At 37.7% G+C, this 26,931-nt stretch overlaps 1 protein-coding gene across 5 annotated transcripts in view; it reads right to left on the bottom strand.

Moving 5' to 3' along the window:
- TBC1D4 (TBC1 domain family member 4) overlaps positions 1-26,931 on the bottom strand; it is a 107,507-nt gene that overhangs the window by 18,309 nt on the left and 62,267 nt on the right. For 4 of the 5 annotated variants that reach the window (XM_072032493.1, XM_072032497.1, XM_072032495.1 and 1 more), the window contains exons 3-12: positions 25,999-26,088; positions 22,329-22,433; positions 19,355-19,487; positions 17,301-17,392; positions 16,392-16,502; positions 15,662-15,781; positions 12,037-12,111; positions 10,772-10,998; positions 8,776-8,925; positions 322-482 (exon numbers count right to left, since the gene is read on the bottom strand). In XM_072032493.1, coding sequence (XP_071888594.1) covers positions 322-482; positions 8,776-8,925; positions 10,772-10,998; positions 12,037-12,111; positions 15,662-15,781; positions 16,392-16,502; positions 17,301-17,392; positions 19,355-19,487; positions 22,329-22,433; positions 25,999-26,088 — 1,264 coding nt within the window. The remainder of the gene's footprint in view (positions 1-321; positions 483-8,775; positions 8,926-10,771; positions 10,999-12,036; positions 12,112-15,661; positions 15,782-16,391; positions 16,503-17,300; positions 17,393-19,354; positions 19,488-22,328; positions 22,434-25,998; positions 26,089-26,931) is intronic. The other variant, XM_072032494.1, reaches the window with a different exon arrangement.

Genomic DNA, 26,931 nt, shown 5'->3' with positions numbered 1-26,931 from the left:
TCTTTCTGCCAATGCTGCTATTATATAAGCAGGCTAGAGCAAGAATTTGCTAGCCGTTAAAGAGGATATCTTTGTCAGCAAGAGGCAGTTCTTAGTTCCTTACTGCCAGGGCAGACAGGGCAGGCTGCAATCTGTTTCATTTCTGATTACAGAATCCTCTGTTCAAAGCAACAAAGATTAAAATTGAACTGAGTGCAACTTCTTCCTACTCTATCAAAAGCAATGCATCAAACTGACCCCCTTTTTCCTTTCATATCTTCACATATTGCAGTACAAGCTATTCATTATCAACTGTTTGTTCATTTAAAAGTCCACACAAACCTGGACGCTGCATTTTCGAAGGAGATTTGTTCATAGGTGAAGCTACCCGCAAGAATATTCTCTGCCGCCAGGATATGCGGCGAGGTGTGAGCGTGGCCCCCACAGCATTTAGAGATTCGCTGCTGCAGACGGTTGATGTTCTTTTCTTTCCCTCGCCATCACTGAAGAAAAGAGGAAGCAGATTGGGTGATCAAAGTAAGTCATCTTTGGAGAAAAAAAAAAAAAGAAACAAATAAAAGTTCTTTATTAAAACTGTCCAATGTACAACAAAATCTGCAGAAGCATTTTCTGCAAAGTTTTAGAAGGTAGAGCACTGTGTGGCAGCTTCACCTTGAATACAGAAGTATCCAACTGTTTTCTTGTAGCACAACTTCCTTGCTGGGTTTACATATTACACACAACCACAAACTTTTTGGGAAGACACCATCAAATATTGGGAGATTTGTCTGCAGCTTCATCTTCATCACTGGTGTAACTGCTGTATCAACAGCAGCTGCAGTCAAACCTTCAGCCTGTGAAGAATTTCCATGTTACAGAACAATGTCCTTACAACCAGTTAGATGAAAGGAAGCCCGGTAAGTTGGGTGTTTGTTATGCTTTTAGTGGTATGTCAGTAGCAGATGACCGCAGTTTTCCAGCTGCAGCCAGTCTCGCCACATTGGGCTTGCACAAAAGGAGAGACCCGCAATGGAGACAAGACCATATCTTCTTGAAATTTCAGCTACAACATCCCAAGCAGCACATTTCCCATTGAATACTTTGTGCTGAATGATAAGCCATGTAGATAGGACAGGCCTTTCTAGTGATCAGTGCTGTCCCTATGCTAGTGATCTACAACAGCTCCTGGATGTCCATAAGCCTCAGCGAGCAAACTGAGGTCTAAGCTAATAAATAGACACCACTTCCCGATCTTAGAAGAGAAGTAATTGTGTCCTCAAGCTCATGTCCCCAGACTTAAGCAAGTGACCCTGCTTTCCCTTTAAAACATCTAGGACTGACAGCCCGTACAGCCAACATAAACATAACCAATAGTCCAAATTATTTGCTACTGCTGATAAAGTTTCTGCAGTACTTCAGTTCTCTACCCTTGATACTATTGGTGGCTGGTCTCAGTTGAGCCCCATGTTGCACCAACCAAAAGAGCAACAGAAAACCTAGTGGCAATCTTCCTGAGCTAAGTTTACAGAGTCTGGGAGGGTGAAGGCAGGAGGAAGGAACCCCAGTTTGTGCTGTCTGAGTAGCAACTACAAAACCAAGTTTGCATCTAGAGCTGCTGTTTTCAAACGGTATTTCAGACCAACACTTCCTAGAAATCTACTTGTTTGGATATATTAACCAAAACAACTTGTGTTATTTATAAATAACTAATGAAACTACTACTCACTATTTCAAGTCCTACAGATTATATGTTAGAACACAAAAACTAAGTCATTCCAGGGCTTAAAAACAGAAGTTATGCAACAAGGGAATGAAAACTTGATTTCTGCTACCATGTACAAAAACCTACACACGGCTAGTGTGCCCCCTAAACACACAGTCTTGGGAATAGTGTTTAACTTACAGTAGTAAAACTTACAGGAAACTCTGAATAAGAGATTGGCTATTTTAGGTTACGGAACTAAGCTCTTTAAGTCATTCAAATCCCAGAATTTACAGTGGGATGGATTAGTCATTATGTGCTACCTCATGAAGTGTGCAAATCATACCATTCGTAGGCCTTACATTTCTATTGTTATACCATCCCTACCAAAATTCCCCTGGCGTTTTGAGCAAGTACCATTAAATCATCTCCTCTTTCAAAGAGCTGTCTGATGAGTGATTAGAGGAAATTTTTTGAAAGTCTCATGCACACCCCTTGCCATATCCAGCAAAGGGCAAGGAGCACCTGTGAAAACACCAAGATTTAAGAAACAGAAGATAAAAAGAGAGCAAAGTCTCCGTAGTGATATTTTGAAAGTAAGAAAGAAAAAGAAAAGTCATAGCTTAATATAAGATCTGACAGGATGTAACAGTACAGAATAAAATCAGGATGAAGTCAGAATAAAATGGTAATATCACCTATCCTGTGATGAAGTGGTTCAGAAAGGTGGTGAAAAAACCTTGTGAGTTAACTTAGTTACACATTTCCCATCTTGAAAACAGGAATTGCATAATACTTATCCCTAGATTTTCCTATCTCCCATACTTCAATGTAATTGGCTGGCTTCACTCTTGATCAAATCTGCAAGAAATTAGGTTACTTCAGGTTTTAAGGTAGCTGTGGATTTTAAAACACAGGCAGGTAGGTGCTCTGCTCAGACAGGTCAGCAACAGCTCTGTGAGTACTTATAAATGGGGGTGAGAGGGTGTATCTATCTGAGCATTCGTTACCAGCTCCCTGCAAAACGTAGAGGTTTATTAATGCAAGCAGAGAGACTAAAAGCAAGGGCAGCTCCAAAACAATGACATCAACAATAAAATCTTTAATGGAGATCAGTCATTGCTACCAGAAAGCAGAGCAGAGTTTTCACTGCTTCCCAGCACAAGGAAAGAGAGAGACTTTCACAACCTTCCTGTCAGGGCAGTAATACTGAATCTCAAACATTCACAGGGAAAACTCTTAAGAAAAGGCCATAAAGTCCCTGTTCTGACAACGTACAGGGTTAAACATCTACACAGGACTCATTTCACAGGGCTATCTAGCAGAAATAATCCAATCATTAATTCCAGTTTTTAACGACATTTTCCTCAATCTCAGACTCAAGGAATTGTATTACTGCCATGTAAATTATGGATCATAGAGCCTAGACACCAGGATGAGGCAGAGGATGGACATTTCTTTGGTTATGCACTGACATACACACCAACAAGAAGGAGAAAAAAAAAAAAAACACCATTCAACTACATTCTACAATTACTGTCCTACTGCAACCTACCCACAACTGAGCAAGTTTAAATGCATCAGAGTTGACGTACTACGGTACCACAAATGAAGAGATGACAGTATGTAAAATTTTAATGAACTACAGAAGAGATATTTAAGAACTGAACTGCAAACTAGGACATGATTTGCAAGGGTGGATTTTTTATTTATTTTGAAGTAAATGACAACTAAATTATGGTACAACTTCTACATAGGATATTTCAGCTTGATAAAACAGATATATGAAAGGCCAAGCCAAATAATTCAAGAAAATTCCCAGGAAAAAAAAAAAAAAAGTTTTTACTTAAGTAACTTTACTTACATACTGTTACTGTTTAAATCACTTGACGTACCTCTGACATGGAGTTTTGGGAAATGACAACACAGTAGTACTCTATGTTTAAGACAAATGAATCACAGTTCAGTCTGAAAAACAGTAGTTCCCCCTCCATTAGGTTACTTAGCCTGTCTACTGACCAAACACAGAAACCAAAATGCTTAAGTCACCTTGTAAGTTATAAAAAGTAAAAAGCTACAGATTCAACATAATGCCTCAAACATTTTAGTTTTTACTTTCATCCTTAAGCAGTCACAGAACATAACCCAAATTCTCAGGATTAAGAGTATAGATCATCTATGAGTTGCAGTTATCTGAAAAAAATGCAATTTCACCAATGCATCATGTCATTCACTGTTCTATCAGATAATGCATTGTATAAAGATGAGACAGCTAGGTTGGGAAAAAAAAAAAAAAAGATGAAAAACAAAAATTATTCTTATTGCAAACATGCTTACTGCTTGGTTTCAATTACCCGAATCTCCTCAAAACTGTTCTTTGAAGTGCTCCCACAGACTGGTAAACTCCAAAAAAAATAATTTAAGAAAAAAAGACTCCAATACACACAAACTTGTTATGCAAAACTTACCTGAATTATTTTGCATTTGAATCCATGCAAGCCAACTATCTCAAGAATAAAATACTGTTGCTACTCTTGCCTAAGTTTTCCCTATTTGCTTTCATTTTAAATTCTGATTTTGATTGCCCTAGGAAGCAACTGATTCAACTCAACTTAATTTGTAATTTGGGGGCTAAGATGGTACACAATCCCCCAGATCAATTACAAAAAGACAAGTAATATTTCAGTTCCCAGACTTCAGATGACAAAAGCCTGTATGACATAATCCAAAAACACAGAGTATTCCTCCAAGAAGAAAAAAAACTAGTTCCAATCAATTTACACCTCTCTATTGATTCTCACTCCAATCATTTACCTTAACTCTGAAAAATTACTTTCTGCTATTTTGCTTAAAGAATATTTTGAAGTATTTTACTTTCTGCATGAGAAAAGAAGCTATTTTAAAAAGGCAATCTGCTCAAATTTAAGTGTCAATAAGTCAACTTAAAATACCATTGTATAACAAAGCAAAGAACAGAGAAAGTGAGTGTAAGTCAAACCTATGCTGGAAGGTTGTCCCATTCTCAAAAAATGGTGCTTTTATTTTTCTATTTAAAAAACAAGCAAACAAAAATATTCTTCCAGTGGCCTGTCTTTCAAGTAACAAAAGCCAGAAGGACGACAAAAGCCACAAATTACAGAAACTGAAGTTTAAAAGCAGCTCACAAATTCATATTTGTTTACCTCCATGTTGGCAAGATTTTTTTTTAAAAGATACTTGAGCTTGCTTATGTTCAATCTTAAATATTGCGCATTTGTCAAAATTCAAAAAAAAAAATGTGCACAATTTCCATTCTAGATTTCTCTCTAGACAAATGAATTGACACTGCAGAAAAGACATTCTGAAGGCACCTATTAATATTGTGTTGGTGCCCGACTTTACTATACTGTTCATTCCTTACAGCAGAAAACATCTCTCTTGTACATAAAGCATTATAGCAGTGATTATTAGAATTACAAACAAAAATCTCACCATGCTCACAAACACTATGAAAAAGATATGTCTTTTCCCACAGTGAAATTCTCCAAAGAATAGCATGTTTTCTCCTGTCTTTGGGTGTCTCTCATTAGAGAGCCATTTAAACAATAACCACTTAAATCTTAGCCAACTGGGGCTAGTTCTTTAATGAAGGTCAAGAGACATTTGGGTTGTGATTCATCCTTTCTAAATGGAGAAGTTCCCAGTGACTGACACAAGTGACTATATTAGTGCTCAAAAATAAAGGTAGATATATAGACAGGTTAATTATTCTGTAAATGTCAGAATAATACAAGACAATCATGTTAGGATGAGAGCAATTGTGCCATAGAAATGTTTATTTCTCTCAATTGATTAGCTGAGATGGAGATCTCTACAGTCAGGTGAGAGCCACTGTTCCCTGTATCTCTAATACCCTACTACCAGTTTCCGAATTTGTGACCATATGCTTAATGTGATGCTTATGTGCATTGGAATGATCTTTTCTAGAGCAGCCAATACATGGAGACAAAAATATAATACGAAGAGATGCTTTTTAACACCCTACTCCCCAGCTTACCCTGACTGATGCTATTTGCATAAACCCATCTGACTGCTACAAATCAAACATCTTTTTAAAATGAAGTCTGACTGAAACTGGCTCTGCTCCTGCACATTGAAGTTCACCAGAACACCAAGAAAAGCAGCCTGCTGTAATATGTGTTACCTCAAAGCTATGCAATACGGGAAATCAGACTGTCAAGAATTTCTCTCCAGTGCAACATGGATAGGATACACTTCATGAACATATAGTCACTGGGATTATTCTTTGAGAGGAAAATGCACAGTTTTAATTAGGGCTTCTAACACCTTACCGTTCTTCATCTTTTAGAGCTGCCACACTTCACTCTATTACAACTTACAGTCACACAAGAACAGTAGGAACACCTCATGTTGAGCCTGATAGTTTGTCAGGATAACAGGCAGCCCTCTCAGCAAAACAGAGCCAAAGGAGAAAAAGAACACCATGAAAGACTTGAACTTCCTCTCATGCACAGACCTGCTGGAATGACAAGGTACTTTCATCAACACATTTACAAGCTAAATTGGGGAAAATTTAAAGAGATGAACAAATATGAGTTGGAAAGTATGTTGTTTTCCATCAGCCAATTAAAATGACAATTGGATTACCTGAGTCACACCATATGGGAATTATTTGTTCAGCATAGTTTTTTGGATGTATTTTTCACATACACTTCACTAAAACAAACCCAACTAGTTGCCAGGGCTTTGCCCTTGGCTACTGCAATTTCCTTATCACAACAGTTTAGAGACCCAGTTGCTCCCAGCAAGATCCATAACGAACGAGATGTCATTTTCAGTTTTTACACAAATTCAAGATTAAATGATATCAAAACCTGTATACTACAAAACTTAAGCAGAATTTCATAAGGAAATTACTAATTTGAAGATCTCCCCATCTTGCAGTTCAAAATACTGTTATTATAAAACCTAATACCTTCACTTGCATGCATAGCCAAAAACAAGAGTAGGACCTCAGACACTTCATCTTGGAACTACCTGGCATTAAATAGTCTTAGTCAGTACCTACATTCCCCAGATTTAGAGCACTATGTTTAATGGACCAGATGTCCACAAGTTGGTTCAGCTTGAACCAAGACTGCTAACTAAAGGGATCTCAGAAACAAAGCTGGACCATAACACAAAAAAGAGGTTAAGGTAGTCTGTAAGAGGTTATTTTTCCACCCTTATCTCTGCACATCCCAGTGTGCAACCATCAGTTTCTTTTATTTCTAATATAATAACTCACTCACATGCTGCTTAGTCTAGTATTACTTTAGTCTAGCAAGGAATGGAAAATCTAGGCATCTGATTCACTTACATAGTGACTATTACTGGACACAAGGTTTAGAACAAGTAATATTAAAGGCCTACTTTTAGTGGATGAGATTACAATTTCTCCTCTCAAATTTCAAAAACATACAGTGCTTACTGCTTATTCATTTGTGCTTGGGTAGGGTCACTTAGAAAGTTATTGCATCTTCAAAGCTGTGAAACATTTATAAGATTGGTCTTGAAATTCCTCTCAAAAATAAGGAATGATTGATTTATATTACCCCAATATTACAAAAGGGAATCTAAATAATTTACCATATACTATTAAAAAGCTGTGGAATTAGGGGCATGAAGGAAATATGCAAGGGTCCTGACACTATGGCTACATGGTGACCTTCCTGTAAGGATGTCTCACCTTATTGCACTTGCAAGCCAGTTTATTCTGTTGGAAAGACTTTAACTGTAGAATCTTCTCACTATGTGTTTCATGGTCATTTCCACATTACAGTTTCTGTCTGCATGCTGTACATTAGTAAGAGATTAGAGGCTTGGAAGAGACACTTTAAATGTCAGTAAAATCAAGGCAGGATATGGTGTGCTTTTAGGGACGACACATACTTTGTATTTAGTTATTCTAACCTATATATTATTAGAGACGACTAATCCAAACTGTACCTTAAAGCCACCTTTAAATCAACTGCCTCTCACATTACTTTGTGTATTTACTTCATTTCTTATGGTCTATCCTAAAATGGAGGTGACGTTAAAGTGAGCAAGTTCAATGAAACTGCATTATACAACATAAAAAAAAAAAAAAAGTCTTTAGTCACCCCTAATTTAGTTCCACACACATCTGAGAACTGAAATCCCCGTGAAGTAGAGTCCTGACACACCCAAAAACAAGATTTCATTATCATCTGTGTGTGTTACAAATACAATCTATTGTCACTTTTCTTCAGAGATGAAGAATAGCAGAAACCTCGGAACAGTTAAGTGTACAAGGCCAGACTGAAGCTGTCAATGACAGAAGAGAAACAGAGGGGCTTTCAACTGGTAAAAAATACATAAATAAATAAAAAATCATCAAGTTCAAAACAAGGTCCATCATGAATAAGGAGGAGCCATACTTCAGACAAATAACCCATAAGCAATTTCCTCAAGCACTCTCCTGAAGGAGAGCTTATTCTTATATTAAAAAGTATAACTTCCATCCAGATAAGATACTCAGTCTTTAATGCTGATGTCAGAATAGTCCCTCTTGTATCTTGGCTTCTTCCCCACTCATCTGTAATTGGAAGTCACTTGGCAAATCCCTCTAAACATCTCATAGCTAGTATCACTCAGCTAACTTGGCATTTCCCCTTCCCCATGTACAGACATGCCACATTAGTACTGTAGTCTTCTCACTTTGCTCTTTTCTCATTTTCATATGCCAACAATCACAGCAACACATGCTGGTTTGCATTCAGCACAGAAAGCATCACAGTGGTATAACACTCCTGAAAAACACCGCATTTCAAGCAACAAACCAATGCAGCAGATATGAAACAGTGCAACAGAAATAGGACGCAGTTACTAGATGTCAGCAGACAAGCCTCTATTTTTAACAGGCTTTTTTGGCCAAAAGCCCGTTTGCTGATTTGCATCAAGTATTTAGAAAGTCTGTTAGAAATGCAGGAGCTCAAGGCAGGATGGGAGAGATCCCGTGTGTGGCATTGCACTGGGAAATGTGTTGTTAAGTTGGTGGCACTGAAGAACTAGTGAGGAGACAATGCTCTCACCTCTTGGAGAGGTCATTTTCAGAGTGCTGGAGTAACCTTCCTGAGCCCTGGTAAAGGGTTTTCAAGAAAGAAGGGGCAGAGACAGAGGAGGGGAGACCAGGTGATGTAGATTCAGTCTCACTGAAAAAGCGTCGAACCCCAACAATTGGGCTGTGCAGGCAATAAGAGAACATAGATGGGTCAGCACAGAATCAGATACAACAAAATATCCCACTTAAGTGTATTGGCCAAGTACCTCATATTGGCTTACAGTAACTCAATTTTCCAGAAGACAGAGTATACCAAATGCACTACTGGGCAGTTTCCCTGATAAACATTGATTTTATTGTTATGGTTGATTTCTTTTAAGAAATGATGACATTTAAGAACAGACAGATGACCATAATTTTTGGCCTTATTTATTCTCAAAGTAAATTCAGAAAGTTTCTGAACTGTTCAAAAAATTTCCTTAGAAACTTGCTTCCAATAATACAAACCACCTTGTTGCTTTTTTCCCTTTATTTCTTGCTTTTAGAAATAACTGGATTGCTAGAACACACTATACAAAGTAGAGATTATTTAAATGCACTATTATGGAATTAATTTTTGACTTTTTGTTGTTGTTGTTGTTGTATATTTTAAGCAAGGAAGACAGTCCTACTATATCTTTAAACATTACTTAGAGAAAATCTGTGCTGGGGGGACATTAAAGCCAATTCAGTTTCTTCTACTTAAGATTTTTGATAATCCCCAATAGGAAAGGGCAGACTGCAAATCTCAGCCAAGAATGAAGTTGTTACAAAGCTGTTTTGACTGAAAATCTGCTGATGATGTGAATTAATCAGCGACTTCTTTAAAGTTATTACAAAGAAGTGAAGTCAGCAAGTCCTTCAGTTTGAACTGCCAGGGTTTCCTGTTTGCATACAACATGGAAAGTAGAAAAAAAAAATAACCAAAGTTTATCTCAGTAAAAAAAAAAAAAAAAAAAAAAAAAAAAAAGTTATCTCTTTAGAAACACAATGTAACAAAGTTATTTCAAAGCTGGTTTCTTACCCTTCATCCCCCATTCCATTCTCTTAAAAAAGAATAAAATTCTTTATCTTTCTCTAGAAGCCAGCATGGCATTCATACTCATGTTTTAATGTAGACACCAAGCATGTGATAAATTATTTTTAGAAAGAGTCATCAAAAAGCTTAAGTTGCAGCCATGAACTGCACCAGATGATTAGTTTGGAAAAAGTGCTTCTCCAGCATAGAAAACTCATCCTGAGTCTTGTAAAGGTTTTGGAGTTTGCCTGGTGACTTACTGCAGACAGGCAGGATGCAGACAAAGATAAGCACATCCAAGCAGGTTCACAGTGAACTATGGGGACCTCTCCTGACCAAGCGAAGGAACTATGCCGTGCTCCTGAAGTAGCAGTATCCCACATGACATTTACTTGGAGAGCCTCCAAATGGGAAGGGGAAAGAGGGAACAGAGGGAAGCTCCTGAGAAAAGCAAACAGTGAAATCACATGCCTCACAGTTCACAGTAGGTGTTTAATCCTTAAGTCATTTTGTGAGACTCTTCAGTAGTTTTAATTCTGGACATACTCTCCAGGAGCTTGGCAAACACAGCAGCTGACACTGGAAACTGACAGTGCTTTTTTTCATCCCAATGCAAACCCTCAGGCTACTGTCTCTGCACTTAGAAGCGGTGGGGATCTCTTCTCCGAAAGGCCTGACAGCCTCCAAAAGGCACAGCCAAAAAGGCTCATCTCAAAGCTGGCCACTAAACAAGCAACCAATTTGGCATCCAGCCTGCTGATCAATTCAATGGATTGTTGCTTCCCCCCTACCACTAATCTGGGGATTAGTGAGTTACTGCAAAGCACCAAACTACTCAGAGGTGGAGAAGACAGGCTGAAAAAAATAATAAACGCAGAGCAGTGCAGAAACAGAATACACTTACATCATAAGTTCGTGTACTAAAATGTCAGGCGGGAAGAGGCCCATGGCATGTCAAGCTCTGACTCACCTCGGCGGCTCGACGCAGCTCTGCCGCAGGAGCGGGGACCGGGCGCTCTGGGACCTCCCGTTCTGGAAGGTTATCCTCCGCCGGGCACTGGAGGGAGGGTGGCTGAAGGTGTGAGCGCGTCTCCTGAACTGGGGGGAGTCCGAGTCCTCTTCGGGAAACGGCTGCCAGACCGAGGACACGGGTGACGCCGGAGGAGTGGCTGGTGGAGAATCGCTCGGCGAAGCGTCCTGGAAGGAAGTCCTGGAGGAGTGAGGCCTGCAAAAGCTCGCCTAACCCCGCCAGCCCTGCGCCGCATCAGGGCACCGAAGCCTCTCCTCCCTCCTGGTCACGGCCCATTGTATGCTAATTATCACCCAAAGCAGACATCCTCTGATAACTTACGCTACAACAGCAGCATCCTTCTTGAGGAAAAAAAAAAAAAAAAAGAAAAAAAAACACACAACGGAAAGAGAAAAGAGGAATAAAAATTTCTGTACAATACAAAAAGATACTAATTACTCTGGCATCCTCTTACAAAGATCAGCATTCCAGCTACCAGACTTCTGGCTCTTTCGGGAGAACACAGGGACTGAAAAGACTAGGGAAACCGCTTTTAGCTAGTTTCCTCGACATATCACGAGCATGCTTCCTGTACCGTCAAAGTGATATCCTGGAAAAGAGGCTGTTATTACACAGCCAGTTTGTGAGTAACTGTGGCAGGAAAACCATAACAGAATCTCCATCTCCTGGGAAAAACAGCAACCAATCCTCGCATGAGGTAAGAGGAAAAACATTGAAAACAGGAAATAAAATGAAAGTGAACAGGATTCCGCCCCCTTGCCACTGTAAAGCATGCCCAACAGCTGGTTTTAGGTCAATATTTTAACTTCCCTAAAGCAACTATTACTTACAGAAAGGATTCTTCACCTTCAGAGCATTTCCTTTTATTGAGATAGCACCATTTTCAATTGCTTCAGCAAAACAAGGTAGAAGCTGACCAGAAATTCTTTGCTTTTTGTAAAAGCAAAGGAAATGTAGAAGAAAACAAAACAAAGAAAAAAAAAAGCCAACGGACTGGCAATCAAACAATGGATTGAAGCTGAAGCTCCAAGTCAACATATATTCCAGCTTCCCTACAACCTCCGCCTCTCAGTGGAAACTCTTATTTGAATTTTGTAAGTTGATGTGCTTTGTGCTACTTCCTTCAAACTGAAAAGAGGCATATTTATGCTTCATTACCACCCATGCATGAACGCGTGCCAATTTTAACTAAGCTCCTTACGTACTTTGTCAGAAGCAAGGCTGTTGCAGCGCTCAAAGCTGTCCACACTTCCCAGGCGGCCTCTCATTCTGTTGGCTCCCTACATGAAAAAGAAGTGAATAATTTAATCCAGGCTTTTTCTCCTTTTTCCAAAGTTTAAACAAAGATGACAACAGCTGTGCAGGTGAACACAGGACAGTTCAGGCATGCAATACGTTTGACAGAAGACCACACATAATAGGGCAAGCACTGGATTTTGCAAGCAGTAATATCTTTAGCTGGCAGAACCATATCTTCTTCTCCCCCCACTCCCAGGAGTTTTAACCCTACAGCTCTTGTCTTAAGCAACCGAGTATTTCTTCACCCATTTGAGACAAAATAGCTGAGTTGGCTTAAACAGTCAAGTTAGAAAATCTCCAGACTTCCATACTGTGCCTGCACTGCAGCTATCAGATGCACTTGATATGGTACAATTGCAGAGACCTCACTACATATCCAGAGATTCCAGACAAATTAAGTCCACCGGGGCAAAAGTAAAGAAAGCACTAAAACTGAGACAAGTGCTCTTTTGCTGCAACTCCAACCAACTAAGGTTGGATCCAGGCAAACCTTTTCAATGATAATGCTGAGGCAAAACTGATAGTGTCAGCAGATCTTTGCCAAACCTGTTCAGAGTCATCTGGTTTCACTGAAAGAGGTGATAGATTAGCAATGCTTTTTACTACCTTCGGCCTCTGTCTTTAACTCCCACAAAACATGGGTGACATATGCTGCTGGGCAACTGCTGAAGTCATTGTTTTCACTACTTTAACAGGGAGAAAACAATATGGATTTTAGGAAAACTATAGATAGACCAAGGGCTCTTGGTATGCTTGTAACTAGAGGGCAGAGTTTTATCAACATCAGCAACATTTATGTAGCTTACTTTTTCCTGGTGACGTTTATTTTCATTTTCAAGACTTGCAGTGCCCCTTAAGTACATTATCCCATTTAAACTCATTACCAATGAATGCTCTGCCTGAAGAATCTCTTCGCTGACCCTCTCACAATAAAACAAGCAAAGGATAACCCGGAAGTTTCTTGGTAGCTTTAAAAACACATGCTTTTGGCAATGTAAGAAAGGCTTTTTGATTCAGAAAAACACAAAGGTTAGTGCAACATGGGCTAGTAGAAACGTGTTCAGGAGGTCAAACAGAGGTAATATTTATTTTTTCTGAGGTATCTCGTTAGAAAACCACAGCCTGTTTCCAGTTCAAACCTGACAAAAATAAGACCATTCCAGCAAAAACAAACAAGTGAAAAAGTGACATTCCTGTGGGAGTAAGAAGCCAAAGCACAAAACCCAGCATGTTTCCCTATGGTCAGCAGTGAGCAGCTACTTGTTCAAGTAGCTTAAAATGTCACTTGATGCTATTTATCTAGCTAGAAAGCCATCCATTTAAAGTGCTCCTAGATACCTGGTTACTGCATACTTATACTGCTAAGATTGACGCTGCTTAAGTCTCCCCCCACATTTGCTGACTTTTATTTAAATCTTTTTTTTTTTTTTATCTGCAGTAAGATGCTCTATGCCAATTTTACTGAAAAAAAAAATCCTAGACTCTTTGTTACTAATTATACTTTAAAAATAAAGATCCTAGGTCATGCTCAATTAGCATTCCCTTATGTTAATACCATGCAATTTGCAGCTGACTTAAGGGGAGGGAACACTACACCAATGGGTATTGGGTGCCTAAATACCTTTAGAAATTAACCATGATCTATTAGGCTTTTACAATAGTCTGATGAAGAGTAAAAATTATCAAAACGGTCATTGTACAACACATGCATGCACGTATCACACACAGAACACACACAGTGTATATACAGTAACGCTGTATAGAAACAATCATATATACCTGATCTAACCAAGTTGTAAATTATTTTTCCAGTTCTTGTATTGTGTAACCCTTAAATGAATCTGCAGTGATGATCCCTGTGTGTACATCATGATTCACTGCAATATACTGCTGTTCCTGATCTCTAGCAAAAGATGAGACAATCTTTCTCGCTGCAGCAAGTTTGCTTTATAAACAGGCAACTTAAAACAGCCCTAGTGCAGGTTTGGGTGTCGTCTTAAACTAGATCATAGACTAAATAGAACCTTGTACTGTAACATGTAGTATGGCTCAGAGATCCTATGAGTGAGAAAGGAACAAACTATATCAAAAACAATAGATAAGTTGTCTCCCTTTAGAGAGATTTCAACTTAAGCAGTGAATTTCTTCTAAATGAGTTTTCCTTCACATGATCACAGAACTGTGTCCATATACAGCAGGGCTGCTTTACTGGGATGCTCCCAGTGATGTTCACCTTTTCCACAATGACTGCAGGGTTAGTGCCCCACCATCAGAGCTAGATCACTTTCCAGTCACATGTCCTTTAGACATGGAAAGGAAATCAGACTCAGTAGAAGCATGACTTTAGCTGTCACCATTCGATGATATTTCAGACTGATGAAAATATCCATATCTTCTGACCAATCTCTCTCATTTTCTCTCTCACCATACTCAAATCAAGTTCCCAGCGTGCAAAATTTGCCACAAAAGATAAGCCCTGTTTGACCAGGTGAGCTTTAGCCCTAGGTGAAATTCACCCTTAACCTTAAGTACAAGCTGTTCTAAGGATTGTCCCTGGCAAATGGTGTTTTGCCTCTTTTACAGAGAACATCTGTGGCATCTCAAGATTGCAGGTTACTTTATGACATGCCCATACAAGCTGCAGGAAAAGTGTGTCTTAAGCCTTGATTTCACATGGTATTTTTAAAATTACTAGCAGAAGAAGCTTAACTTCACTGCTTGAACTATACTTGGACATAGTCATTTAATATCACAGCTCATTGCACCTTCTCTGTAACACCATACAGGATCCCAGGCACCCAGCCTTCTTCAGTTACTCCTTTATACGCCTCTTTTCTGCTTTTAGGATTCTCACTCCTAAGCAAGGGACAGTAAGCAAAATTTGCAATTTAGATTTCTTTGTTAAAAGGCTAATTAATATGAGAAATTCCCAACAATTATCCACACTACATCTAGTTAGCAGCACTGATATGAGGAACAACTCTTTTTTTTCTTTTTTTTAAATAAAGTCAGTGTTTTTTTAAAGTGTTTTTTGTTTGTTTGTTTGTTTGTTTGTTTTTTCCTGCAGAAGGACTACTTTGCTACTACTGTCCAAAAATCGTTAATGACCAACATGAGCTTTTAGATATAAGAGGCAATGTTAATTCTCGGAATAATAAAAATCTCTGGTTTCTATAAAGACATTCATTCACTTTCAGAAATAGGTAATATATCCCTTTTTGGGATCATAAAAAACATCTTGAGTAGTTTTTTTTTTTCTGAAGCAAAACATCTGATAATGCTCAGCTAATTCACTTGCCACATACAATGAATGCTCATTTTTCAGAAAGTCACTTTTTTTTTTCCTCTGTGTGTGACCTTACCATATGCTTTCTAGCATTGTTAAGACACCATAAGCCCAGCTGTAACCCTCAGATTTCAAAACAGTGATCTAGCTTCATAAAGTATTTAGACTGAGGGAAAAAAAATCTGATAGGATTTTACTGTCAAGGATATCAGGGAGAACTGCTGACAATGAATTGTTAATCTTACCCTTGAGAAGATATTTTCCAGAGAGCTAGTCAAGGATTTCTTGGCCTTGTTTTTCAGAACGTCAAGTTTAAACCTGCCACCACTGGTGGTGTTTTCTGGAATTGCACTGTTAGAAGTAATCTGTTGAAAAGAACAAGGACACTGTTCATCTTTGGCAGTTCTTTTTGCAATTGCAGACCTCCAAAGACTAGAGCTGCATCAAGTTACATAATAAACAATGCATCCTTGGCCTTTATTAAAAAAAAAAAAAAAAAGTAGTAGTTAAAGGAACATTTAATCGCTAAAGACTATCATGGAAAGGCATATCAATTTAACAACATTGTTATCCATTTCCTTTGCTAGATAAGCTTGTAGTTTAAACTGAAGCCATTGCCCTCTTCGTTCTTATTTTATCCTCCCTAGGAATGAGTGTTTGAGAGTAGGGATCAGGGAGGAAGGAAAAGGAAAGAAAAAGTGGTATCCTCACACTGTAAAGAAACTGAGATCTAAAAATAATTGCTTATCTTTTTCCTCTCCCTTTCTGCCCCCAAACTTAAAAAAAAAAAAAAAAAAAAAAAAACATGCCACAGTAAATCAAATCAAATCACTTCTATTTCACAATTCTCTCTCCATTACAATACCCAGCTTCAGCTGTCCCTGATGAACTCTAGCAGTGTCCCTGCTGGTATTCAGAGTTGCATTTGAATAGGATGTAGAAGAGGGAGAGATATAATACAAAATTCAGCTTTACCGACGGTGCTTCACCAATATGAACGTGTGTTTTCTGCTTAGTTTCACAGAGTTGGCGTAGATGTAGGATCACAAGTTCATTTTCTTCCTGGTCATTTTCAGGCTTCATTTTCTGTCAAGAACAGCAAAGAAAACAAAAAAGTTGTCTTTCAAGTCATGATTTGCTTATTTTCATTTCCATACGTATGTATTCTTTGAAGTTAATATATTTACACTCCAGATGCCAGAGTACACAATTAATGTGTTGTATTACACCATCATTTGTGAGCTTTCATACTCCTAAGTAAAACAGACCAAAAATTTCCATATGGAGAATGTTACAGGATGTAGAGGGAAGGGGGTCTAATGACTACATGTTTTGTTTTCAAAGGTTGTCTGTCACTGTCTAAGCTTATAAATGGAATAAAGAACCCACATAAATCAAACAGGCATTCCCTTCTAGAGGCTACTAGAAAACAGCGTAGCCTTTAGAAGCCTAAATTATTGTGTAGTTTATCCACTTGAGTACATCTGTATACACCATTTTGCCTCAGAATTTAAGTCAAATGAGAACTTCTGAAAATGCTCACCATCTGCCTGACACCTTCATGTCTCCCCTACACTCAACTCATTTCCACATCACTTTCAGGCAGGAAGAAAATGTTTACAGATGAACTAAGATTAGGGAAAAAAAAATTAAAAATCTCATGTGTATGAACACAGAAAGTTTCAGTAGATTTGGAAACCAAAACTTTACTGAAAGCAGTATACCATACATTAGATTAGGTTGGATCATGCTATTTCAGTATGGTGTTTGGTGGAACAGTAGTAAATTCTAGATCAACGGCATAACAAAACAAAACCAAAAAATGTTTAGTTCATTTTGTCGTGGTCTTCTTCAAAATTGAAACAACAGCCTCCAGCTTATTACCTGAACACGTTCAAAAATGTCTGCTTGCTCATTATCAGTTAGTGATGACAGATGTCTCTGGATTACTAGCTTGGCTCTCGGTGGATAAAGCCCTGAGAAGAGAAAATAAAAATAAAGCTTCTAGACTCCCAAATGATCTCTCAAAACACTTAAAAAAAAAAATTAATAACTATAAACTTGTATTTAAGTTCAAAAAAGTTTGATGTATAATATTTGGATATCTGTGGTGTACTTGATACAAGATACTTCAGGTTTTGCTAAACCATATGTTTTCTTATTTCATTAGCAGTAAAAATAGAACTAACAGCAGCTAGGCAGCTGGCTCCTGAGTATAAGGTTGCTGTCCCTACCCCACTGACATCTGCCATCCTAGTACCAAGAGATCACTATGACAGAAGCCTGACATCTGTATGGGATGGGAGGAAGAGAGAAACAAATCAGGGATATAACTTGAAAGATACTCATTGCACAAGATACTAAACAGCTTTCAGAGGCTTTTAATTGAAAGGTTATATGAATTTCTAGACAAGGAAAGAAAATGGTGCAGGTTGTACCAGAGAAAAGAAAACATCACATTAAAAGCAAGAGCAGAATAAAAGCAATACATTAAAATAATAATAATTTCTTATTTTTGATAAAATCTACATTTGCTTACAGACCTTATTCTAGGAATCTAAAAAAAAAAAAAAAAAAAAAAAAAGGAAAAAAGGGGGGAAACAACCTCAGCAAATCAGATGAAAATACATGTTTCTCCACCCAAGGTAGATATCATTCATACATAATTGCAATCAGAGCAGATAAAAATTTTCAAAAGCCATGAAGTTCTGGGTTTCATTATGATAAATTTGTAGATTCTAAACCGAGAAGAAAAATAAAATGAAAAGGACACTAAAATCTTTAAGTCAGTAAGTACAAAGTTTAAGAAATTTGTATTATGTTATTCAACTTTTTACCCTAAAAAAAAAATATATATATATATTTTGATACCAGATAGTTAACCCTGTCTTGCAAGTGCCCATATTCAAGATACTGATGCTGCCTTATACAGCAGCTCCTGTAGTTTTCCATTTACAGAAGACTTTCCCAGTTAATGCTTTTGAATGCCTTTTTCTGAACTCAGAAAATGTATCAGTCACAAGCTTAAAAGAATGCCTCTCCACTAGAATTTTATAGTTTTTTTTTCATCCACCAGAGGGAGATAAGTAGCAATATTGACTTTTGATGAATGGGAGAGCTGGTAATTACCATCATTATTGCAACCAGACCAGAAGATAGAAGATCATCGTAACATACTTGCCTTTTTTTTTTTTTTCATACAACATTTTACAAGGAGACATATCAGACTACAAAAAATAGGATCCTGCAATTAATATTTTTGGAATTCTATCTTGTATTTTGCAGAGGTTCTAGCATATCTCACTTCCACAGAAACTAAAAAGGGTTGTGGATTCATATTTGAAGAGTTAGGTCATTTGCCTTGACTTTATTAGATATAAATCTTCTATCTTAATTTATTTCCTATAATAGAAAGGAAACCAGGCTTTGAAGTATATAAGAGAATGAAAACAAAAAAGTTTTGTTTTTTTTTTTTTAAGTTAAAAAAAAGGCAAAAAAAATCAACACAGAGGAAGGAAGGAACACATGAGAAAGAAAGACCATTTCTTGATCACTGTTGTCTTTTTATGACCCATTTTGAAAAAATGCATCTTCAGGATAACAAAAGGAAGAGCTGTTGTTTTTTTTGGCTCTCAAAGTTTAAGAGAAGTATGACAATGAAAGAGTATGTATATATAATACAGGCTGTACTACACTCAGTTGCAATAGCATTATTACAGTCACCTTCATTTAATTGTACAGAGTGGAAAGTGATGGTAAGACCTGCTTATTGGGATACTTTTCCCTCTGTTCTTTCATCACATAAGTTGAAAACGCACAACTGATATAATTAAATTGAACATGATAATGATGATAGTATGATGCTATTATGATAGCATGATAGTTCTAGAATAAACAAAATTTAAAAAAATAAAATAAAAAATAAACTCAGCTGTTACCTTCAATTCTTTCACAAAGTTTGTGCAATGAATGCATTGGGCAGGCCTCACACAGTTTAACCTGCGTCTTGGCATTTTGAAGAGCTGCAGCAGTGCTAAAGGCTTGTTTCAGGGTAAGCATTACCTCATCAACCTAAAGGAGAAGGAGCAAAAAGACAGCGTATAAACAAAAACCCCACGCTATGTACATCAAATAAGGCTTATAAATCACATCAGAGACAGGTGCTTTGCAATCAAAAAAAAAAAGTTTGCTGTTTTCTAAAGAGATCAAGGTTGCATCCCCAGCCTATTCTCTGAAGGTAAATGAGGTGTTAACAGCTATTTTCAGCTGTTTTCTGAAACTTCCAAATACTATGCTTATAGAGGCCTTAGCAATGTAAAGAACTTCAAAAGGTAAATGGACATATAAGAATGGAAGACAGACACCTGTATTCAGAAGGGACTCCACATCTAGCTCCCATTGCATCTGGGATATGTTCAAAATCTGCATGCATAGGAACCTAAAGAAAAAAGGTGCCTAGAAACTCATCTGTCAGTATACTTGAAAGGAGCTTCAGAGCTGTACAGTAAATTTCCATTAATAGTAAAAATGATAATAAAACCACAGTTTTGGAAAGCATTTTATCATGTATTTGTTGTGCAAGGATCTTGGACTACATTGCCAAGATTCTACTGTTCAACTGCACCACCTCTTTGGCATGCAAAAAAGGTTCAGGTTCTCTGAGAAGCTGCATTCCCATAGTCTGCACTGAAATATGAGTTGTGTGGATGCTCACCATCTTAAAGTTCACTTAGAAAATGTGATTTTGTAAATCATACTGCAGCAACTCAAGGTTACTGACTAAATAAATTAAAAAAAAAAATCATTTCTTTTCTTTAACTCCGAGTTTCTCCTGTAAACTGCACTTACTCCTTCTCAACTATTTTAGCACAAAACCCCACAGGCCTCTCCTGCTGGCAGCCAGAAGCTCCCCAGAGGAGTTCACCTTTTTCCAGGTTTAAAAGACTACTAGACTGGCCACCAGCTTTACTGCAACCAATAACTCATCTATAACTATTGCTGACTTACCTTGTGTCTGCCCTGATCTTTTCTCTTCCACTACCATAAATACAGTAGTGCTATGTTCCCACACATAGAAAGGTCAAAAGTTGACAGGATTTCTCCTCACCCATTCAAATATACTACAAAGCACTTGGAGTTTCCGTGTTTGTATTTTAGGGCAACACAATCCTTATTAAAAGCTGTTTACCCATGTCTTTGCATTAGCATGGAAAGAAGGAGGCAAGATTGAAGACAACCTTTGAAAAGAAATAAGTATTCTACTACAGGATCATGTCCTTGATCTTACCTGACACACTGTATAAAAAGGTTGAAGAAAGCTGAAATATGTGAGACAAAAATCATGCAGTTTAACATTAAAAACATACCAGCTTTTTTGAAGGCCTGTCAGTTGCAAAAACAAAATAAAAATAGAGGCACCTGAACGTGGAAACTTGCATTAATTGTGGCCTGATTTTTGATAAGAGTTTTAAGCACTACAAGTAGTTCCTGAATGCACTCTCTTCTAAGCAATAAGGCAGGCCGTTGAAATATGAATGTCCATCTTGCAATGCTGGTATATAATTCTTAAATGTAATGTAGCAAAGATATCTTGAATGGAAGATACACAGGACAGTGCTAAGCACATAGATTCTGACCACACTGAAATCATGAGAACTGTAGCACAGACTGGAGTTAGGTTTAGAGCCAATACACACAAGACTACTAACATAGTCTGGCAGTGTAGAATCCAGACAGCTCTTGTTTTTTACAGCTCTGCACTGCTGCTAGTGTCAAAGAATTTGTTCATTTTGTATTGCAATGTGGACATACCCACATACAGCAGTAGCTGACTATGTAAAAGGATCATAGGTATGTGGTTTCTTTATACACCACACTTTAAGCATCTTTGAATTAAATTATTCATGGCCAGATTTATCAATAAGTTAGGTGTAACATTTCATGTTAGTACAAAGAGTCATCTGATCTCATAACAAACTCTTATCCTGATAAAAGCACAGCCTCAGCTACCATAGTACACCTAGGGACATTACTTGTTAGAAGCTTTACTGACATAAATCTATCAACTCTCGAGTTGGCTACTGGATTTAGAAATCACAATTGCAGCTAGGTAGAAAGGTGATTTATAAGTTTAGTTGAAAGAGTTAACAGCTGTTAGCACAGCCATAAGTAGCAAATATGTTTCAGAACAGAAACAAACTTCTTTTTAAGTGTCAGAGTTCAAAATAAAAATGCAGTAGCCAAAATAATTTCCTGTATGTCTCACATTATTAAGCTATCTCTACCAGTTAAATCACTGTCACTGTAATCCTCAACTCATTGATACATACATGTACTTCATCAAATGCCCATTGGACTTTTTAGTTGTATACATACACATGTAACGTGTGAACTTAGGTTTTCTGCTTCTTTGACCAGATGCTGTTGTTTTCCTCTCCTGAGGAACAAGAGAGACCACAGCGAAAATACAGAAGCCACATGCAGGATCAGGCCAGTAGTAGAGACCCTACCCTGAAAAGTCTGTTTGGGTTTTATCATCATCTTTGTTACCAATTCAATACATGTAATTGTGTATTTAATGGGCAACCAAGTATCTCAACAATCAGAAATGCAAGAGTTAAAATCAAATACAAAGTCCAAATATGCTTGCAGCCTGCGTGTGAACTCATCCATCTGGACTTTTTTCCATTTCTTACTAATAAACACATCAGCAGAGTACCAGGATAAGGCTATATATGAACAGAATGCATGTGTTTTTTTTCTTATTTTCAAAGTCATAGATGAGATCTCACACCTTAGAACATGTCACCACTGAGGCTCAGATGATATAGCAGAGCAGAGACTCCCATGGCTTAGGAAATGCTTTAGACATGCTCTGTTGGAAAAGTTAGGATAGCTAACTTTAATACTCACCAAAGACTCACTTGCACACTGGAACACATAGCAAACATACTGGCTTAACCCAGTTTCAACAGATTCCCGGCAAATGAAGCCAAAGTGATCAACATGTTTTATACCCTTAAAAAAAAAAAAAAAGTTAAAATATGAGTTTAAAAGAGCTTAAAAATAGTACTAATGAACTACTTTACAAACACATTTGGTTTCCAAAGTGAAGCAGAAAATAGTGACCAGACTCCAACACTTACCAACACAAAAATTTGAGAAACTATAAATACATCCTCCAAATGATCTATTACACAACTACAACAGTTAATTTTTCATTAATTGCTTTTTTTTTTTTTTTTTGCATTAAGAAGGTACATCGAGCTCTCTATATGAGCTAAACAAAAGTCATACAGCAATAAATCTGGATCTGAATGTCCTCTATTAGGAAAATGGAATTTTCAGGGCAGCCAACGAAACAGTCCTAGGCTGTATCTGGAATTGCCTCTGCAGTGAAAGCTGGATGCAGTGAGCCCACACTAAAACATGGGACTGGAGGAGCATCAAAGTAGTGACAGATCTTCTCTTTCCTGTAATGCAAACCTGGCCTACACCAAAAGGAGCATGGAATGAGTGGCGGCATGTAGAATTCCAACTGGATTCATAAATTCTTTGTTTTGAGACTGAGTTACATACCAGAAGTTTCAAGAATTACTACTCATTACTACCGATGTTTTATTTCGAGATCTAACTGCTAGTCTAAGTGCTTGAGAAGGAATGTTGCCTTGCTAAAAACAGCACTGAGAAGATCAAAGAGAGCTGCTTCCTAAGAAGCACTATATTCCCAGTCTCGATTCATGGAACATGACTCACTATTGTTAAAGCTCTTGCCAATGTTTTTATCATCTAAGTATGGTAATAGCAGAATCTCTCCAAAAGAAAGCCTAATTCCTCAAGTTCAAATACAACAGAAAGGAGAACTCAGCTGCTTGGATCTATCTCCAAAGAAAACACCTATATAGCAAAAGACGGGAGGAGGCAAAACAACTTGCCTGTGTGTACAGAAAACACTCTAGACAAAATTGGTAACATACTACGTGACAGACTGAACATATTGTCACTAATCCCAGTAGATTTTAAAACTGAAAACAAAATTCCAGAGGTTACATTTGTGTTGCTTAGGCAAAACTTAAGTGCAGAGACCACCTATGATGGCACAAATGCTATTACTTTACTGTAGTCCACATCAATTCCGATTTAACTGAACCCATTTTCCTCTAACATGCAAAGCCTTCAAAGGCATAAAATGAAAAAGAACAGATGTATACGCATATGTTCATCTCTGTCAGGGTGAACTGTTGCCTTATTTTGCAAGAAAACTGTATTCACTTAAGGCGGATGGGAGAGATGCCGGTTCTCTCATTGCTGACAGTGCCCGAACATATTTCCTGCTGTCAGATTTGTCAGGCTGCACAGGAGAACAAGTGGTGGGGAGAAGGACTTGACATTTGCACCACTGAAGCTGTAAGTACCATTAACAGGAACTCCACCACTTTTTCTTTAAGAGGGGGGGATGGCCTGGCTCGTCATGCCAAAAGAACACGCACCTTTCTCATTTTTCTCAGTTCTCTCAAGGTCAGCAAGGCTGAAACAAGGAAATTTCTACAGCTGTCTGATAGCTGAGCTTCGCCAGCACACACAGGGGTTTATCATCCATTCTGCTTCTTTGACAATTATGCAAAAATGTGGATAATGAATTAAATGCAGCCAATCGACCATACTTAAGTTATAGAATAAAATAAATTTATTAGGCTAGACTAAAAGAATCCAGAATGCAAGCTAAAGAGAACATCTCTTTTTCATCATTCTTAAGGCTCAGAAGAACAAACATTGCTAAGCTGCAGTCTCACAATATGCAGTAAATCACTTCCCCATAAATCCACAACAGAGAAGCCCTGTGGCTAGCACTGTATTCTTAAAAGAAAGACTGATGAGCAACCAAATCCTTAGCCTTGAACAAATTAAATGTTTCATTTCTATTGAACATAGAAAGAAAAAGAAAAAAGGAAAAAAAAGCCTTCTCTAAAGTATCTATTGCATTAAATGAGAAACCCACAGTATTGTCAGTGCCTGTTTGAGTTATTCAAGCATGCAAAATAACAAAAGCTTTGCTCCAAATGAAAGTGAAATCTTCCACCTCCAAAACCCAACAGGCAGCATTACCTGACACTACTGACTGCATACAATTATTTTACTGAAGGAAAAGCTAGGTGTCAAACATCTACAATGGTCTTGCTGGTCTCCATCACACTTTAAAGTTAGCTGAAAAATGTTTTCTGCACTTAGGACTTTTGTTTGCCTGTTACAAGCATGTAAAATTGAGGTGTCACTTCTACTGAGCTCAGTGCACCCATAAGGGGGGGCAGGTGGAAGGAAGACTCAACCATCTGCAAGTTTTGCTTTCCATACCACTGCTGTGAGAATCTTTCTGATCTGCATTTATTATAAAGTTATTAGCAAGCAATTGTTTGATCATTGTTCCATTCTGTATTTGCACATGCCTTTCTTCACTCTCAGCAGCAATATGAGCTGTAGTTAGACTCTACATAAGGGCCTGGACCTATAGTTGGTAGTTTAAGGCTCCACTTGATTCAGAAGTACTGACCAGTTCTTAATTTGTATTAGCATTTGCAGCACAGTTATGCAAGAGCAGATTTGTTATTAGCATTAAAATGAAAGCACTTGGGGGTGAAAGGCAAAAAAAAAAAAGACCTCAAAACAGAGAGTACCAGAAGTAACAGCTGATGAACTACAAAACAGAAAGAAAAATCCCTCAGTCCTGATGTTTCACTTTTTATGAGACACATATATACTGGAGAAAACTAGGTTCAGCTATTACAATATATTCCAGAAGAAATGATGTAGGCAAACGGATGTTTTTCTGGAGGATTGATCTGATGCTCTCCTCCCTGCACTCCAGAGGTTTTCAGATCAGCAATTCAGAGACAGAACTCCCAGGGCATCCTAAATAGAGATCAAGCTACTTCCAAATTAAATCCAATGCTCTCACAAAGCAGAACAGTTTATACTTTGCTTTCTGACCAGCGATCAAAGTTACCACTACTGCATCTCACATTGATTATTCTGTGCTCATCTTTTCTGTATTTAAGCTCTTTGGGAATGACATTGCATAATTTTTGTGCAATATCTACTTGAAACTGATACCAGATGAGCGCAATCCTGATTTGAATAACAGCTGTCACTATTATAATTTTTTGTCATCGCCACTTCAAGTCTGCTGCAGCTGCTTATGAAGCAATCATAATTTAATATCCAATTTCTTCTGCTGTACTCCCCAAAGAAGTCAGTAATATTTTGCTGTCAAACATGACGCAGGGTTTGTATCACAAACCTACACAATCTCCCCAAATCCCCCCTATTTTTAAATTAAGGAGTAAATGGGGTAAATCAGCAATCTATTTTCATTTATTGTGATTTAGACAAAGAGGATAAACTATTTAAAAGTAGCCTTTGAGACTGAATAAAGGAGATCAGGACAAAATGCTAAAAAAAAAAAAAAAAACCTCCACATTTCTTTTTTTTTTTCTGCTTTCTATATGTTAGCAAGGCAACCAAGCAGAAGAACAAATCAATTCATTTTCTTCTGATAATCTATACACTGCTTCTTATTAATGCTTACCTGAGAACATGAGGAGATATCTTTAAAATTCTTTTCAAGCACAACAGATTTGGTGTCTGGACTGATGAGGTTAACTTCAAACCTTCCAACCTTGGGAAAAAAAAAAAAAGAGAAAAATAAGAAAGTCTGGTTTATGACTGTCTTGGAGGCACAGGGCACAGTGTCAGCAGCAACAAAAATGTCAAAATCTAGCCCTTTCTTGTTCACATAAAGTACCTTCAGCATACCAGCTTACTCAGCAGGAATAAGGGTGCCATAATTTAGCCTCGATTAAGCAAGAGTATTTCAGCAAGAACAATACACTCAATTCAATAGGAAAAAGATTTGGAAAGAGGCTTTGGGGTTCTTTTTTTTTTTTGCCCCTTTATCGTTTTGAGTTATTTTTGTCAAAAGATCACATTCTTGGCAGATAATACCAAAACCTTTAGCAAACAGTGTGGCTAAATTATAAGGTCCAATACAGAAATCAGCAAAACTACACAATTTGTGGGTAGTTTTGATTCAAAACAAACCCACCACCATAACAGCTATTCCATAGATCAACTGAGAAACTATGCTGATCTTAAGGTGATACTTAAGTTTCTGTAACAATTCTGACTGAGAAAGTGGAGGTCCTGCTACAAATCCTTCAGCTTTCCAAGTATATGGAACTTACTCCACAGAGCTTCAGGAGTTTTATAGCTAAATCCTTTTCATTACCAGGGATAGCTGTGGCTTTCCAAAGGGCAATGCATTCTCACTTCAGTTAGCATTTCCCCAAGAGAATGAAAGGCAAGAATGATCTTTAATGCAAATCGAATGACAAAACTCAAGCATTTAGCTCCCTGTTATTTTAAGTTCCAAAGATCTTTCCTTTTATGGGTCACCTCCTCTATGTGTCCTTTTGTTTTCTCAGTACAAGCTCTGAAGATGTCAAATACAAATCAGGCAAGA

This window comes from Anas platyrhynchos, chromosome 1, assembly GCF_047663525.1.
Source record: "Anas platyrhynchos isolate ZD024472 breed Pekin duck chromosome 1, IASCAAS_PekinDuck_T2T, whole genome shotgun sequence".
Lineage (NCBI taxonomy): Eukaryota > Metazoa > Chordata > Aves > Anseriformes > Anatidae > Anas > Anas platyrhynchos.
The sequence above is the reverse complement of the archived record's forward strand: the minus strand, read 5'-3'. Positions and strand labels throughout refer to the sequence as shown.